The sequence below is a fragment of the Papio anubis genome, chromosome 4, assembly GCF_008728515.1.
Source record: "Papio anubis isolate 15944 chromosome 4, Panubis1.0, whole genome shotgun sequence".
In the NCBI taxonomy this organism is placed as follows: Eukaryota; Metazoa; Chordata; class Mammalia; order Primates; family Cercopithecidae; genus Papio; species Papio anubis.
The window spans coordinates 174,067,637-174,081,449 of NC_044979.1; the positions used below are offsets into that span (position 1 = coordinate 174,067,637).

At 44.6% G+C, this 13,813-nt stretch overlaps 1 protein-coding gene across 3 annotated transcripts in view; it reads right to left on the reverse strand.

The window, feature by feature from the left end:
- The window catches only part of ERG (ETS transcription factor ERG), a 281,750-nt gene that overhangs the window by 191,118 nt on the left and 76,819 nt on the right, over window positions 1-13,813 (reverse strand). For all 3 annotated transcript variants that reach the window (XM_003895482.5, XM_003895481.5, XM_009202252.4), the window contains exon 3: window positions 5,708-5,793. In XM_003895482.5, coding sequence (XP_003895531.1) covers window positions 5,708-5,746 — 39 coding nt within the window. In that variant the 5' untranslated portion in view covers window positions 5,747-5,793. The remainder of the gene's footprint in view (window positions 1-5,707; window positions 5,794-13,813) is intronic.

Below are 13,813 nucleotides of genomic sequence, written 5' to 3' on the forward strand. Positions count from 1 at the left end.
TGACCCCAGGAAGATCCTCTGCCAGGAAATCTACAGGCAGAAGCAGCGGCTGCTGAACACAGATGCTGTCAGTGGGACACGGGGTGATGGGTGAGTCAGCGGAGCAGGTGAAGGTGCAGACTACAGGAAGCCCCCATGAGATCCCGCCCAGACCCCAGCAGCAGCTCCCCTGGGCCTCGCTAGCAGCTTCACAGTGCCCGAAGTGTTTGAGAACAGGTGGCCCATGCCTAGGGTGGCAGACGGTGTGTCTTTTTGATTCCTTCTCTCCCCTGGTGTGGGTACGTGGAGGGTTTGCTAAATGTTTGTTGAACGAATAAACAAGCCCAAGTCAGAAACTATCTCCAAATCATTCCTCATTGCAAAAGGGTGTAGTGGAAAAACTCACAAAGCCAAGGCAGGAGGGCACACTCAACTTGGAAATGGCCCATGCCCAGCTTTGGTACAGGCACAGCCTGAGCTTCAAGGAAGTCACTTGACCAGCAATAGCTCCCACCTTTCCTTGCAGTTAGAACAGCATCAGATCAAGTGATCTCTAATGTGATGATTTGCTAAAGTACAACGAGTTTTACAATTAGAAAGTACCTTCCTCTCAAGAATGACTTCACTATGAGCCATCTAATTTTTCCTCTCTTCTTTTAGTACTTTTATTGCAAATAGCACACACAAAACAGGATATGTAATCTATTTGTGCAATTTAAAGAATAAGAAGCAACACCTTTGCAAGCACTCCCTAGTCGCTGACAGTCAGCACCAGGACCTCAGATGCCCCTTATGACCTTCCCCCAAAACTCTCCCCTCCCCGACAAGGTAATTCCAATGCGCAGTTATGTGTTTATTTTGTCCTTGTTTTTCTTTTCAACACATATTACTTTTCTCTGAAAAATATGCTTTTTAATTTTGCCTCTTTTTAGTCTTAATTTGTGGAATCATATTGTATATAATCTGCAACTTTTTCTACTCACATATGAGAACCATCCACATTGACACATGGCTACAGAGAGACACTTGGAGTTTATTTTTCACTGCTGTATAATACTCCATTGGTGGAGTACAGTAGGTTTATTATCCACTTTTCTGTAGATGGACATTTGGGTTGTTCTGTTTTTTGCTCATACACACCTCCTGGTGCTCAGATACAACAGAATACAGATCCAGGGTAAGACTGCTGGATCACAGGCTAGGCACATCTTCAGCTTTACTAGGTAACACCAAGCCAACACAAAAGTGCTTGTACAAACTCATGCTCCTACCAGCATGGAGGACCCACTGTGCCACATAAAAACATCACTGTTATTAACTTGTTTTATTTGCATATGATTATTTTTTCCCTTATCCCCTAACCACTTCTCAAAGCAACAAGCCAGCATGTGCCACATAGGCAAGCCCCCCCTCCAATGTGATCTATATGTGTTAGGTATGTATGTACCCTGGAAAAAGCCTATGATGTTGCTTGTGGAGTGTGTAACTTTTTTATGTATGTAAGTAGCACGTGCTATAGAGAGTGTTGTTTTCTGTATTTTTCACTCCACTCAGTGTTTTATAAAACATACCCATGTTGCTCCATGGGTATTAGAGACAGGATGACATTTTATCTTTAAGATGGGTATGCCACCCTCATTTTATAGATCAAAGTGATAGTTCACAATTGTTTAGTACTCAGCGGGGTCTAAATGTACTAACTCATTTAATCTCGCACTAACCCTGCAAAACAGATGCTTCTGTTTCATGTAAAACAAGACCAAGGCACAAAGAAACTAAGGAACTTGTACAAAATCACCAAGTTAGTAAACGTCAGAGCAGAATTTGAACTGAGCCAGAATGTGTTCTTATCCGTGACATGCAACTGGATAAGAACGCAAAGCTCGGAGAATTTTCGTGACCAGCATCTCTAGGATTCACAGCTGGTGCCCCACAGAGCAGAACTAACATACAGATGGTTCCCCTCTCAGTCCAGTCCTCATTCCATCAGCTCCAAAATGTGTATTATTTTACATGAGTAGCTGGTGAACAACAAAGGGAATTAGTTAGTCCTCTTCAGCAAATGTTTGTAAATGAAAATATTACAGAGACAGAACCCTTTTTAGGAAATGCAATCATGTGAATTTAAAAAAGCTTTATCAGAAATAGAATTAATGACAAAAATATTTATAGATCCTAAGAAAATGGATTTGCTTTTTTTTTTTTTTTTTGTCTGCTGAGGATCTGAGGATAATCACCCAGTGGATCTTTGGTTGTAACAACTCTACCCCTTCACAGAGTTGTATCTTCACACACACCTAACATGCTAAGAGTAGATCTGCATGATACGTTAGTTAGTGTAATTTCTGTAATTAAAAAAAGTACTTGGTCATGCCTGTAATCCCAGCATTTTGGGAGGCTGAGGTGGGAGCACTGCTTGAGGCAAGGAGTTTGAGACCAGCCTGGGCAAGATAGTGAGACCTTGTCTCTACAAAAAAATTAAAAATTAGCTGGGTGTAGCAGCGCACACCTGTAGTCCCAGCTACTCAGAAGATTGAGGCAGGAAGATCGCTTGAGCCTGGGAGGCAGAGGCTGCAGTGAGCCATAATCGTACCATTGCACTCCAGCCTAGGCAACAGAGCGAGACCATGTCTTAAAAAAATAAATAAAAATTAAAAAATAAAGGTACCTGGAACAGCCTGCAAAGAAAGGGAAATCAAATTATGTTTAGTGGCAATTACTATTATCACCCACAGAGAAGCAGCTAAAATAAACATTCTGCTCATTTTGTTTGTAAATGAATTGCCACAATTCTTGCACTATTTAAATCAAGAATATTTAATATTCCATAGTTTTCAACCATCCTTCCTTTTTTATTGTTTCCAGCTCCTTAAACATATAAAAGGGTAAAAGCTATTTGTTCTGGCAGAAAAGAGTCGTCATAAATTGTGCAGAGTGAATTTCTCTAAGATGAAAGGAATGTTCCTCTCCAGGACAGCCTACGGACAGGACTGTGATGACACTCAAGAGTCTTCACAACAATCACATTTGCAGTGTTAAGCCACTTCTGTGGAAAACTCAAGTCCTTCTCAGATAACAAAAACATTTTAGTAGCAATGAACCAAAAACAAAATCTTCCACTATATACGTTAATACATCAAGAGGAACCATTCATGTACCATTTATAAGAACTTCCTTCCCAGAAGTCATAGCAGCATTTCTCAGCCCAAAGCCAGAAACTTCTCGCACATGAAATTTTACTTCAAAAACTCCCACATCGGGCATTTTAATGAATCGGTGGAAGAAAATCATCCTACCAACTTTGTTGTCAAGAATCCCAAATTCATATGCAAAAAAAGAATTACAAAAATAATTATTCAAATTCTAATAAGTGAAATTTTGATAGGTATATAAAGGAAATAAACATCTTTAACATAATTCCACCTCGCAGCCAGTATCAGCTATTAGTAACCACACTTCTTATTGCCAGTTCATCTCTCCAAACACACAGAAGCCATGTGAGTTGAAATTTATTTATTTATATTTTTTTGAGACGGAAGTCTAGCTCTTTCGCCCAGGCCGGACCGCAGTGGCACAATCTCAGCTCACTGCAAGCTCTGCCTCCCGGGTTCACGCCATTCTCCTGCCTCAGCCTCCCGAGTAGCTGGGACTACAGGCACCCGCCACCGCACCCTGCTAATTTTTTATATTTTCAGTAGAGACGGGGTTTCACCGTATTAGCCAGGATGGTCTCGATCTCCTGACCTAGTGATCCGCCTGCCTCAGCCCCTTAAAGTGCTGGGATTACAGGCGTGAGCCACCGCGCCTGGCCTGAAATTTATTTTTAAAAAACTCTCAGACTTACGGTTTCTCAAAATTATATTTTATATATTGACATCAACCAATATGATGATATTATATACTGACATCAACCAATATGATCAACCAATATGATGATAATAAGATAAAGCAGAGCCGAAATCACAGTTCATTCCTGAAATCAAATACAGAACGTTTCTACCAACACACATTTTCAAAGATGGTGTTTTCAGGTTTGTATGGGATTGTTTCAGCTTTATGAATTAGCGTCTTAAAACCTGCAATACTTTCTTGCTGACTTCATCATTTCCTTCTGGTTGCCTGGAGGGGTGGTGTGGAATGCCAATGAAATGAATTTTAGTCGCCGTCCCTCACATTCTGAACTATAGAAGATATTTATTGTCTCAACTTCCCCGTGAGCTTTCCTTTGCATTATGCAGCTTCATGGTCAGCAGACCCTAAAAATTCAAGAAAGTCTTTCTCCCACTTTATGTGTGTAGCATAGACACACTGATCAAATATGTTCCCAGCACTTCTGGAGAAACCTTATCACATCCACGAGAGATTTGCCACTTGCATTTTTTTTTTTTTTTTTTTTTTGATAAACACAACCGTCATAGCCCAACAAAACATCACACAGAAATCAAATTATACTGTCCCCATGAGCATCTGCTCCTCTATGGCCTTGGGCAAAATTTAGAATCCTCAACATCCCGAGAGTTACCGCAACCTCTGAAACTGCAGGAGCACCCACAAAGCTCAAGGAATGCACGGAAACTCGTATTACTTCCAATTCCATTTTCAAAGAAAGTAAATGTGTACGCATGTGAGCTGCACATGGTCCAGAATGCCTCGTCAAATGTATTGCTTTAAAATGTGTGTACGTCCACGTGTAATTGTACATGTGGGATTTTGAAAGGCTTTTTATATTTTATTCAAAAAGATACATTTTTCAATACCACAAACTTTCCTTTCAATTATAAGCCCTTCCCATTTTCAATTAACGTTTTAGGCAGGGAATATAAATTAGTAAAACCAACCACACCGCTTAGGGAAAATGAATTAGCATGTGGAAAGTGAAGAACTGGCCGTGCAGTCAATTACTTTGGCCAGCATAGATAGAGTTGAACTAACCAGCACAGGTGTAGACGGCCTGTTTGGATAAGGTAGCTTAAGCCCTAATTTTTTCTGCAGTCTTTATTTGTGTCAAGTATATGAAAACTACCATCTCATTTCCTCCCTGTAGCTATTACCCACAGGTATGTGTAGTGTCAAAATAAATGGTCAGAGTCCTCTCAGGGACCTCCCTTGGCACAAGTCTCACTTCCTCACCTTCTCACCTCCAGAGCCTCAGGAAGTGCAGGTCAGAAAGCAGCCAGGGCAGCTGTGAGGTGATGGAGCGCTGAAGTGTCAGCGAGCCCAGATAAAACAACGTTCCAGTATCGGAAATCCAACCATTCACCCTCTTGTCTCCTCCTTGCTAACCCCAGGCAAGTATAAAGGAGACGGAATTAACATAGGAGTTAGAAGAATTTGGATGTGATTTCATATATTAACTCAGCAAATTTTTTTCTGAAAAGGTCCAGACAGTAAATATTTTCAGCTGGCAGGCCATATGGTCTTTGTCGAATCTACTCAACTGTGCCATTATGGAGTGAAGGCAGCCACAGATGATATGGAAATGAATGCATGGGGCTGTGTTCCAATAAAGCTTTCTTTATGGACACTGCAATGTAAATTTCATGTAATTTACACATGTTATGAAATATGCTTCTTTTGATTTTTCAACCATTTAAAAAAGTAAAAACCATTTTCTTAGCTCCTGGGCTGTGTTGGCTGACCCCTAATTAACTGACACGTGGGCTGCTATCCATGAAAATCTAGGCGCAGAGGAAGGCAGAGCTGGCTTCCCGGCCAAGACAGGACTTACCTTGATATGAGCTGCTGGGTCCGGGACAGTCTGAATCATGTCCTTCAATAAGCCAGCCCATCTACCAGCTGTTCAGAACCTGATGGCTAGAAGACAAAAGGAACAACATAAATAATAATAAACAACTGCATTTCTGTGTTTTATGTTCTAGCAGGACTGGACACAATTCACCAATGGCAGAAGAATCATAGCTTTGCGTTAAGCATGTTTGCCTAAAGGCATCCTCTAGGTATGTGTGGTCCATGAGGTAACTAGATAACTCACCTCCCTTCCCTTGGGAAAATCACTTAAAATGAGCCCAAAAGAACCCTAGTCTGACAGGCCAGAAGAATCTAGCTCAACCTGACCCACATCACATGCAATATTCACACATCCTTCCACATGGGCAGGACCTAATGAGGGATCCATTAAAGGAAGACATGAGATTAAAACAGGACATACTTCTCTATCATACTGAGAAAACAGGACTTTGAAATCCCACCAAAACTCAGGCGGTCTGCACATCCTTTTCAGCTTTGTTATTAAGTTCTTAGTAAACAGCGCAGCTCCCGTTCATTGAGTACTTTAGCGCCAGTTCCTTGAGTGCTAAGGGCTCCACACACATTTTCTCATTTCATTCTGACCACGACTCTGAGAGTTGTCATTCCCACTGTCCAGCTGCGGACGTCAAGACTCATAAAGGTTACTGATTTGTCCAGGATCACCTGGTTAATAAGCGACAGAACCAAACCTCAAATCAGATTAGCCTATCTGACTCCAGAGCCCAAAACCATTTTGGTTTGACTTAATTAGCAGGTATCAACCCATATTTTGAAGGGACATTTTAAAACATGCCTTAAATAAATTAAATTTAAAGATGCCTATAATCCAGGAATTTTCCAGAAATAAATACTTAATCCAATATATTCCCTCATTCGAATTATAAAGCAGCTTGTTCTGACCGTTGTCTGTGCCCCTCCGCTTCCACCAAGCCAGTCTCCAGCCTCCTTTGCTGTCCCAGGCCCTAGGGCTGACCTCTACAGATGGGCTCAGCAGGCGCCTTGCCTCCTGGCCACCTGTCAGGGTTGGTTGACATGGCCCCATCTGGAGAGCAGGGGTGAGAGGAGAGGGAGTATCTCTTCCCCTCACCTTCCCACCACCAACACCTGCTGCTCAGCCTGGGCGCTTGGTTACGGTTCTGACTGCAGCTGGATTCTAGGGTGACCTCTTCCATCATGGGGCCCCTCCTTCCAGGCTCCAGCCTCCTGTAACTGGTCCCCAGCCAGTCTCTGGTGCTCTGCAGATCTCAGCCAAGCCATCAGTTGTCTTTTTGATACTAAAAAGGCCTTTTTTAGTTTACATTTGTAGAAGCCATCACTTGCTTTTTATCACCTGTATTTTTTGTTTGTTTTCTTCTTTACAATGGCTCTTTGCCGTAACAAATGCAAAATAAAAATACTATGATTACAGAACTAGAGACGTTTTCAAAAGTTGTCTTTCAAATTTGCTACTAAGCACATTCCTCTAGGGACAAGTGAAGCGTTCACAGGAGTCCTCCCCACATTCACATCCGCCCTTTCTGACATCTCACGGTGCAGACACACCCATTCCAACCCAATCGCCTCTCGTGGAGAGTGTCAACCTCCAGATCTGCGTGCTCCACGTCCGTCCTCCCAAAACGTCTCCCTGGAGGCCTCCCAAGAGTGGGGGAGCTTGGCTCACCAAGAACATGACATGCTGGGAACCTTAGGCATTTTTTTTTCTATAACCAAACTTCTAGGTCTTGGAAAATAGGTACTTTCCCCCGCAGGCCCTCTGGGGGATGAGAGTTACTGAAAGTGCAGAGGGAGTGAAGTGCAGTCCCGAAATTGAACCGGGAAGCAGATGAAGGTGACCCAGGCTCCTGGTGCTCTCGTGGGAGAAGAGGCTGGGAGAGGACGGGGTCTGGTTGAAGGTTTCTGGGAGCACAGGAATCCTCAACTCCCCTTATCCTGAGAGCAGCAGGTGCCCCAGGAAAACACCACTCTGCTCCTGGGGTCATGCAGTCAGGAAGGGGAGCATCTGCAAGCCGTCCTGACAAAGGGAGGGCCTCCCACTGAACGACCCTGCTCTCGGGAGCACATGGCTATTTCCGTATGTCTGGGCATGCTCTCTGGGTGAGTTCACTCCGCACAGTTCCTCCCTGCTTGCATGCACATGCTGCCGCTCACAGCAGGGGCTGAAGCTCGTCTCCCACCCCTCAAACCCAGGCTGACCTGTGGCTGCCTCTGACCTGGAGAACACAGCAGAGGAAAGGCTTCAGGAGTCCCAGGCCCAGGCCTTTATGGAAATGTGAGCTTCCCCTTCCTGCCTCCTAAAACCAAGTCCCCATACTGTCAGCAGCACAGCACATGGCAGAGGACCGGGTGCCCAGCGGGGCAGCCAGCACCAATGCCAGGCCTGGGAGGGGGCTGTCCTGGACAGTCCAGAGAACCATCTCTCAGATGACTACGGCCCCTGCCAACATCAGGGAGGCAGTTTCCAGCTGAGTCTAGTCAGCCCACAGAATTGTGACCAATAATAAATGGGCTGTTGTACTAAGCTGCTAGGATTTGGGGTAGTTTATTACACATACAGGTCGTCGAAACACCCTGTAAGTGTTCTAGAGGCACGGAGAAGACAGAGGGTAAATAGCTCGTTTCACTGTCACTATGGATGAGTACCAAGATGGTCCCGACACTCAACTCTTCCTGTATCCATGCTTTTTGCCACATAACTTTGTGATTCTTCCCACTAAAGAGGTAGAATTACTTCCCAACCCTTATTTTTGGGCTGCCCATACGATCTGCTTCAGTCAACAGGATGTAGCAGAAAGACAAGCATGTCAGGTCCTAGCTGAAGCCTCAGGAGGCAGGACGTGTTCCCCTTTGCTTTTCTGTAACTTTCCACCAGCATGGGAACATGGCCAGATGCATGTGGGAGGATGAGAAGTACCTGGGGCAGAGTCACCCACCCCAATCACCCCACCAAGACTACCTTTGATCATCCCATAGACAACCAAAACCCCAGACATGGGAGGGAAGCAACTAGACCAGCCGCTAGCCAGGGCCAACCAGAATGGCCAACCCACAGGCTCATGGCTAAATAAGTGCTTACTGCTTGAAGTCACTGAAATTTGGGGAGTTTGTTACACAGCGTTTTTGTGACAATAGATTACTGACATACACTTTGCCCTGTATAATCGGATTACTGAGATTGTCGTTAAAACTTTTCTAGCCAGTGATAAAAGGAGACTCAAACAGGGCATTTCAAAGGAAACCAACTTCATCCCAACACAGAGACATATTATTTCCATTCACCTATGAGACATGATCTCAAACCCGAATCCTACCCTCAAAATGGGTTTGGAAACTGAAGGATAACCAAGAAACCTCCACCAGACGCCTCCATGGGATTCCCAGAGCCCTTCCCAGGAGCAACTGAATTCTCACTTCACATCATGCCTTGTCAGCCTCCCCGGGATTCCAAAGATCGAATCAACACCCTTGGATATCCAAGACCGCAGCCAACACCATAGAAGTTACAGCAGACACTCAGTCTGTAACCAACCAAGACATAAACTTAACAAGCAACTGTTTGAGTCTCTTGTTTCTTATGGGGATGTTTTGAGCACTCAGGATGCATTAAGGATAAAATGACAGGGAAGGGAATAGATAGAGATTCCAGAGGCAACACAGTCCCAATCCTCGAGGATGAGATGGGAAACAGATCTGTTTCACACAGATATGAACCGGTCAGTCCTGAGAGCAGGCAGTTAGTGGAGGTGCCCAGTGAGGCATGTGGATATACCTACAGGAAAGAGAGAGCTGATTCATGCAGAGACAAGAGGGTGCCACCAAGGAGCCTTGATGAGCAAGAAGCATGAGGACTGGAGGCAAGAGGGTGAAAGGCACAAAGCAGGGAACCTAAGTTTCTCCCAGCTGCCCCACATTAAGAGACTGATGACGTATGAGCTCCTCAGACCACCACCACTGGAGTGGTCACACACCAAAGGGATTCGCTCAGCATGCAGCATGATGGCACTGCCATCCTCCACACCAGGTCAGTGAAAACCCAACAGACCTAAAGACCAGGAGAATAAAAGCTCAACCACCCTCCCCTGCCTCCTCAAACCGCACGGATCTCTGATTCTTTTTGCAGCCATTTGGGTGCCTGTTCTTTTTTACCATTTCAGAAGTATTTTATGGATTTTTTAAAGAGCACCTCTTATTTACTTTTGTGTTCCTAATGGTCATTTCTCAAATATGTAGTAGTTGGTAGCAAAACAAACTAAAACTGTACTAAAAATTTTTAGGGCTGGGCGCAGTGGCTCAAGCCTGTCATCCCAGCACTTTGGGAGGCCGAGACGGGCGGATCACGAGGTCAGGAGATCGAGACCATCCTGGCTAACACGGTGAAACCCCGTCTCTACTAAAAAATACAAAAAACTAGCCGGGCGAGGTGGCGGGTGCCTGTAGTCCCAGCTACTCGGGAGGCTGAGGCAGGAGAATGGCAGGAACCTGGGAGGTGGAGTTTGCAGTGAGCTGAGATCTGGCCACTGCACTCCAACCTGGGTGACAGAGCAAGACTTCGTCTCAAAAAAAAAAAAAAAAAAAAAATTTAGTAGTTGGTGATAGTTTCATGTCACTGTAGGAGCCTTTTTATTTTCTATTTTACCTGCCTTTGAACCCTGGCAGAACTTCACTCTATGTTGATTGAAAATAATTTCTTTAATACTTGTTTCTTGCAATAAACTAATTTGCCTAAGGTATATACTTCTATATGATTTTGTGTTTCATGATTCAGCTATATTTTATGATTGGGTATCCTAAATAAACAAAAAAGGCCTTAACATTAACAGAATTCTACTTGTGTCACTTCTTTGTTTTTAAAATGCCAATGTCTTACTAAATAGAAACAAATTTGATTTGGATTACCTAAGCTCTAACCACATAAAAGATGGACTGGTACCCAAGGTAGAAGGGAAAGTAAGCATTTTGTAATTATGGAGGCAGTATTGCAAAATGGTTAAGAGAAGGCGGTCTAAATATTTGCAGGGTTGATGCAAGAAAATAGATGGAAGTTTGAGACCCCTCGACCCGACCCCTCCTCTCTTCTCAAACCGAATTCTGTCCTGTAGGCTAGGGGACACATAGAGTCACATGGATATCCCGATCCACATGGCCACACTCCATTCAGCAGTGCTTCCTGTTCATCCTTTAGACCCAGGGAAACACATATAAGATCTTCCCAAGAAGATGAACTCCAGGAAAGAGGCTGGTGCAGCCCAAAAGATGCTCAGTCCAGTTTGGAAAGGAGCTCTGGGTGCCCCGGCACGGGGGTGTTGTCTGGAATGGGAACGGGTGCAGCTGGGGAGGGCAGAAGTGGGGCCTAGAAGGCACAGGCAGGGCCCCGGGCTGGGGGCAGTGCTCAATATGAGCACAGGTGCAGAGCCAGGTGAGGGATGGAAATCAGATCTGCCACTTACTCCTTGGAAACCTAGAAATGATCACTTTATCCTCCAAGAGCCTTAGTTACACATTTGCAAAATGGGGATAATACTACTGTAGTATAGTAAGAAATCCATTTGCCCTTGTTTCTCATTTCTGGCATGGAGCTCCTAAAACTCTTGGAATTACCCAAGTGATGGAAGCATCCCTTGTTCTAAGAAGGCAACGGGTTGGTGAGTTCCTAGATAGCTTCAGGATGGGGGCTAATTGCAAGAAAGAATGAGTCTTGATTAGACACTCAGAACTTTCAGCCCCATTTCCCAACCTCTCAGGAGAGGAGAGGAGCTAGAAATTGAGTTGATCCCCAATGGCCAGTTACTTAATCAATCCTGCCTATGTAACAAAACCTCCATAAAATACCCTGACAGGGTTAGGACAGCTTCTAGGCTGGTGGGCATGTTGGCATGAGGAGTGTGGTGCGCCCCAATGCTAAAGGGACAGAGGCAGCCAGGCGCGGTGGCTCACGTCTGTAATCCCAGCACTTTGGGAGGCCGAGGCAGGTGGATCACGAGGTCAGGAGATCGAGACCATCCTGGCTAACACGGTGAAACCCTGTCTCTACTAAAAATACAAAGAGAAATTAACCCAGCATGGTGGCGGGCGCCTATAGTCCCAACTACTCGGGAAGCTGAGGCAGGAGAGTGGCGTGAACCCGGGAGGCGGAGCTTGCAGTGAGCCGAGATGGCGCCACTGCACTCCAGACTGGGCGACAGCATGAGACTCCATCTCAAAAAACAAACAAACAAATGAAAAGAGATGGAGGCTCCTGTACTTGGAATCCTCCCAGACCTTGCCCTGTGCACCTCTTCATCTGGCTGTTCGTTCACATGCTTAACAATAAACTGTAATCATAAGAGTACAGCATTTTCCTGAGTTCTAGCAAGTTATTGAACCTAAAAGGGGGGTTGTGGGAATCCCCAATGTTGTAGCCATGTCGGACACAGTGTAGGTAATCTGAGGACCCAATATTTGCAACCAGCATCTGAAGTGAGGACAGTGTTGGGGACTCAGCCCTTAAACCTGTGCGCAAACTTCAGTCAGTCAGCATCAGAATTGAACTGAACTGTTGGACACCCAGTTGGTATCAGCGTTGAATAACTGGTTGGTACTGGCAAAAACACCACGTATTTGGTGTTGGGAAACACAAATAAAAAATGTTTAAAACCTCTAAATGATGCTCAGCAGTTCACAAAGGTGTCAGTGCAAGAGTTGGCCTGTATCTATTCTAACTGGTTAGTATGCAAGTTAAACCATTGTTTGATTATCTCCTCTGTCTACACCATCAGGTGTAGGATTGAATTGAGTCAGGTGAGGATTAAATTGAATTATGCTTAAGAAAGAAAGCTCTCTCAATGCTAGGCACATAATCAACACTAAACAAGTGGTAATCATTATTGTTAAGAAAGTAAAGGCCAGGCACGGTGGCTCACACCTGTAATCTCAGCACTTTGGGAGGCTGAGGCGGGGTGGATCACAAGGTCAGGAGATCAAGACCATCCTGGCTAACATGGTGAAACCCCATCTCTACTGAAAAATACAAAAAATTAGCCAGGCATGGTGTTGGGTGCCTGTAGTCCCAGCTACTCGGGAGGCTGAGGCAGGAGAATGGCGTGAAGCCGGGAGGTGGAGCTTGCAGTGAGCCGAGATTGTGCCACTGCACTCCAGCCTGGGCGACAGAGCCAGACTCCGTCTCAAAAAAAAGAAAGAAAGTAAAAATATTTCAAATGAATGATTTTGATACTGTATAAAATGTTGCAACTTTTTTTTTTTTTTTTTGAGACAGAGTCTTGCTCTGTCACCCAGGCTGGTATACAGTGGCACAATCTTGGCTCACTGCAACCTCCACCTCCCGGGTTCCAGTGATTCTCCTGCCTCAGCCTCCCGAGTAGCTGGGATTACAGGCATGTGCTACCATACCCGGCTAATTAAAATGTTGCAACTTTTTAAGAAAAACAATTCTCAATAAATAAATTGATAATTTTCATAAGAGCCCTTTGTCAACTGACTAAAAACACCCTTAATTTAGAAATGTATTTTTTAGTTTTAAGATAACTAGTCATTAAGTGAAAACACTTTAGGCAAAATGGCTCTAAGCAATTTAGTATCCATAGAAATGAATCCATTCCTTGAAAGCATCGGTCGCTGGGTGCACTTGTCCTGGATGAGCAGACATTAGGCAAATCAGTCTTTCACCAGCAAACCCTGCCATAAGAACTGCACAGGCCTGATTCCTGCCAAGCACACCAGGACCCTGAATGGGGCACAGGCCTCCCTTATGGAGCAGGAAGGAGGGGCAGGGAGAAATGCAGGGCCCATGATTTAAGGAGGCTCTCCCTCTCAGGCTCATGCAAGTGCAGGATCAGTACCTAAAGGGGAGCACCGCCCGAAATCCTGTGCCCCAGTTGCCTTAACCCAGTCCAGTCCTGGCTCCTGCACTTCAAAGCTAAGCAGGGAATACCAGCCGGAGGCAGAAGACAGCATGAGAATCTGAATGCACCTCTGCATTTATCTAAAAATAAGAAACTGGACTTCTTCAGTAGGAAATGGCTCATCTTTCCAAATGAATAAAAATACTTACAGCTATGGGTTGAATTATATC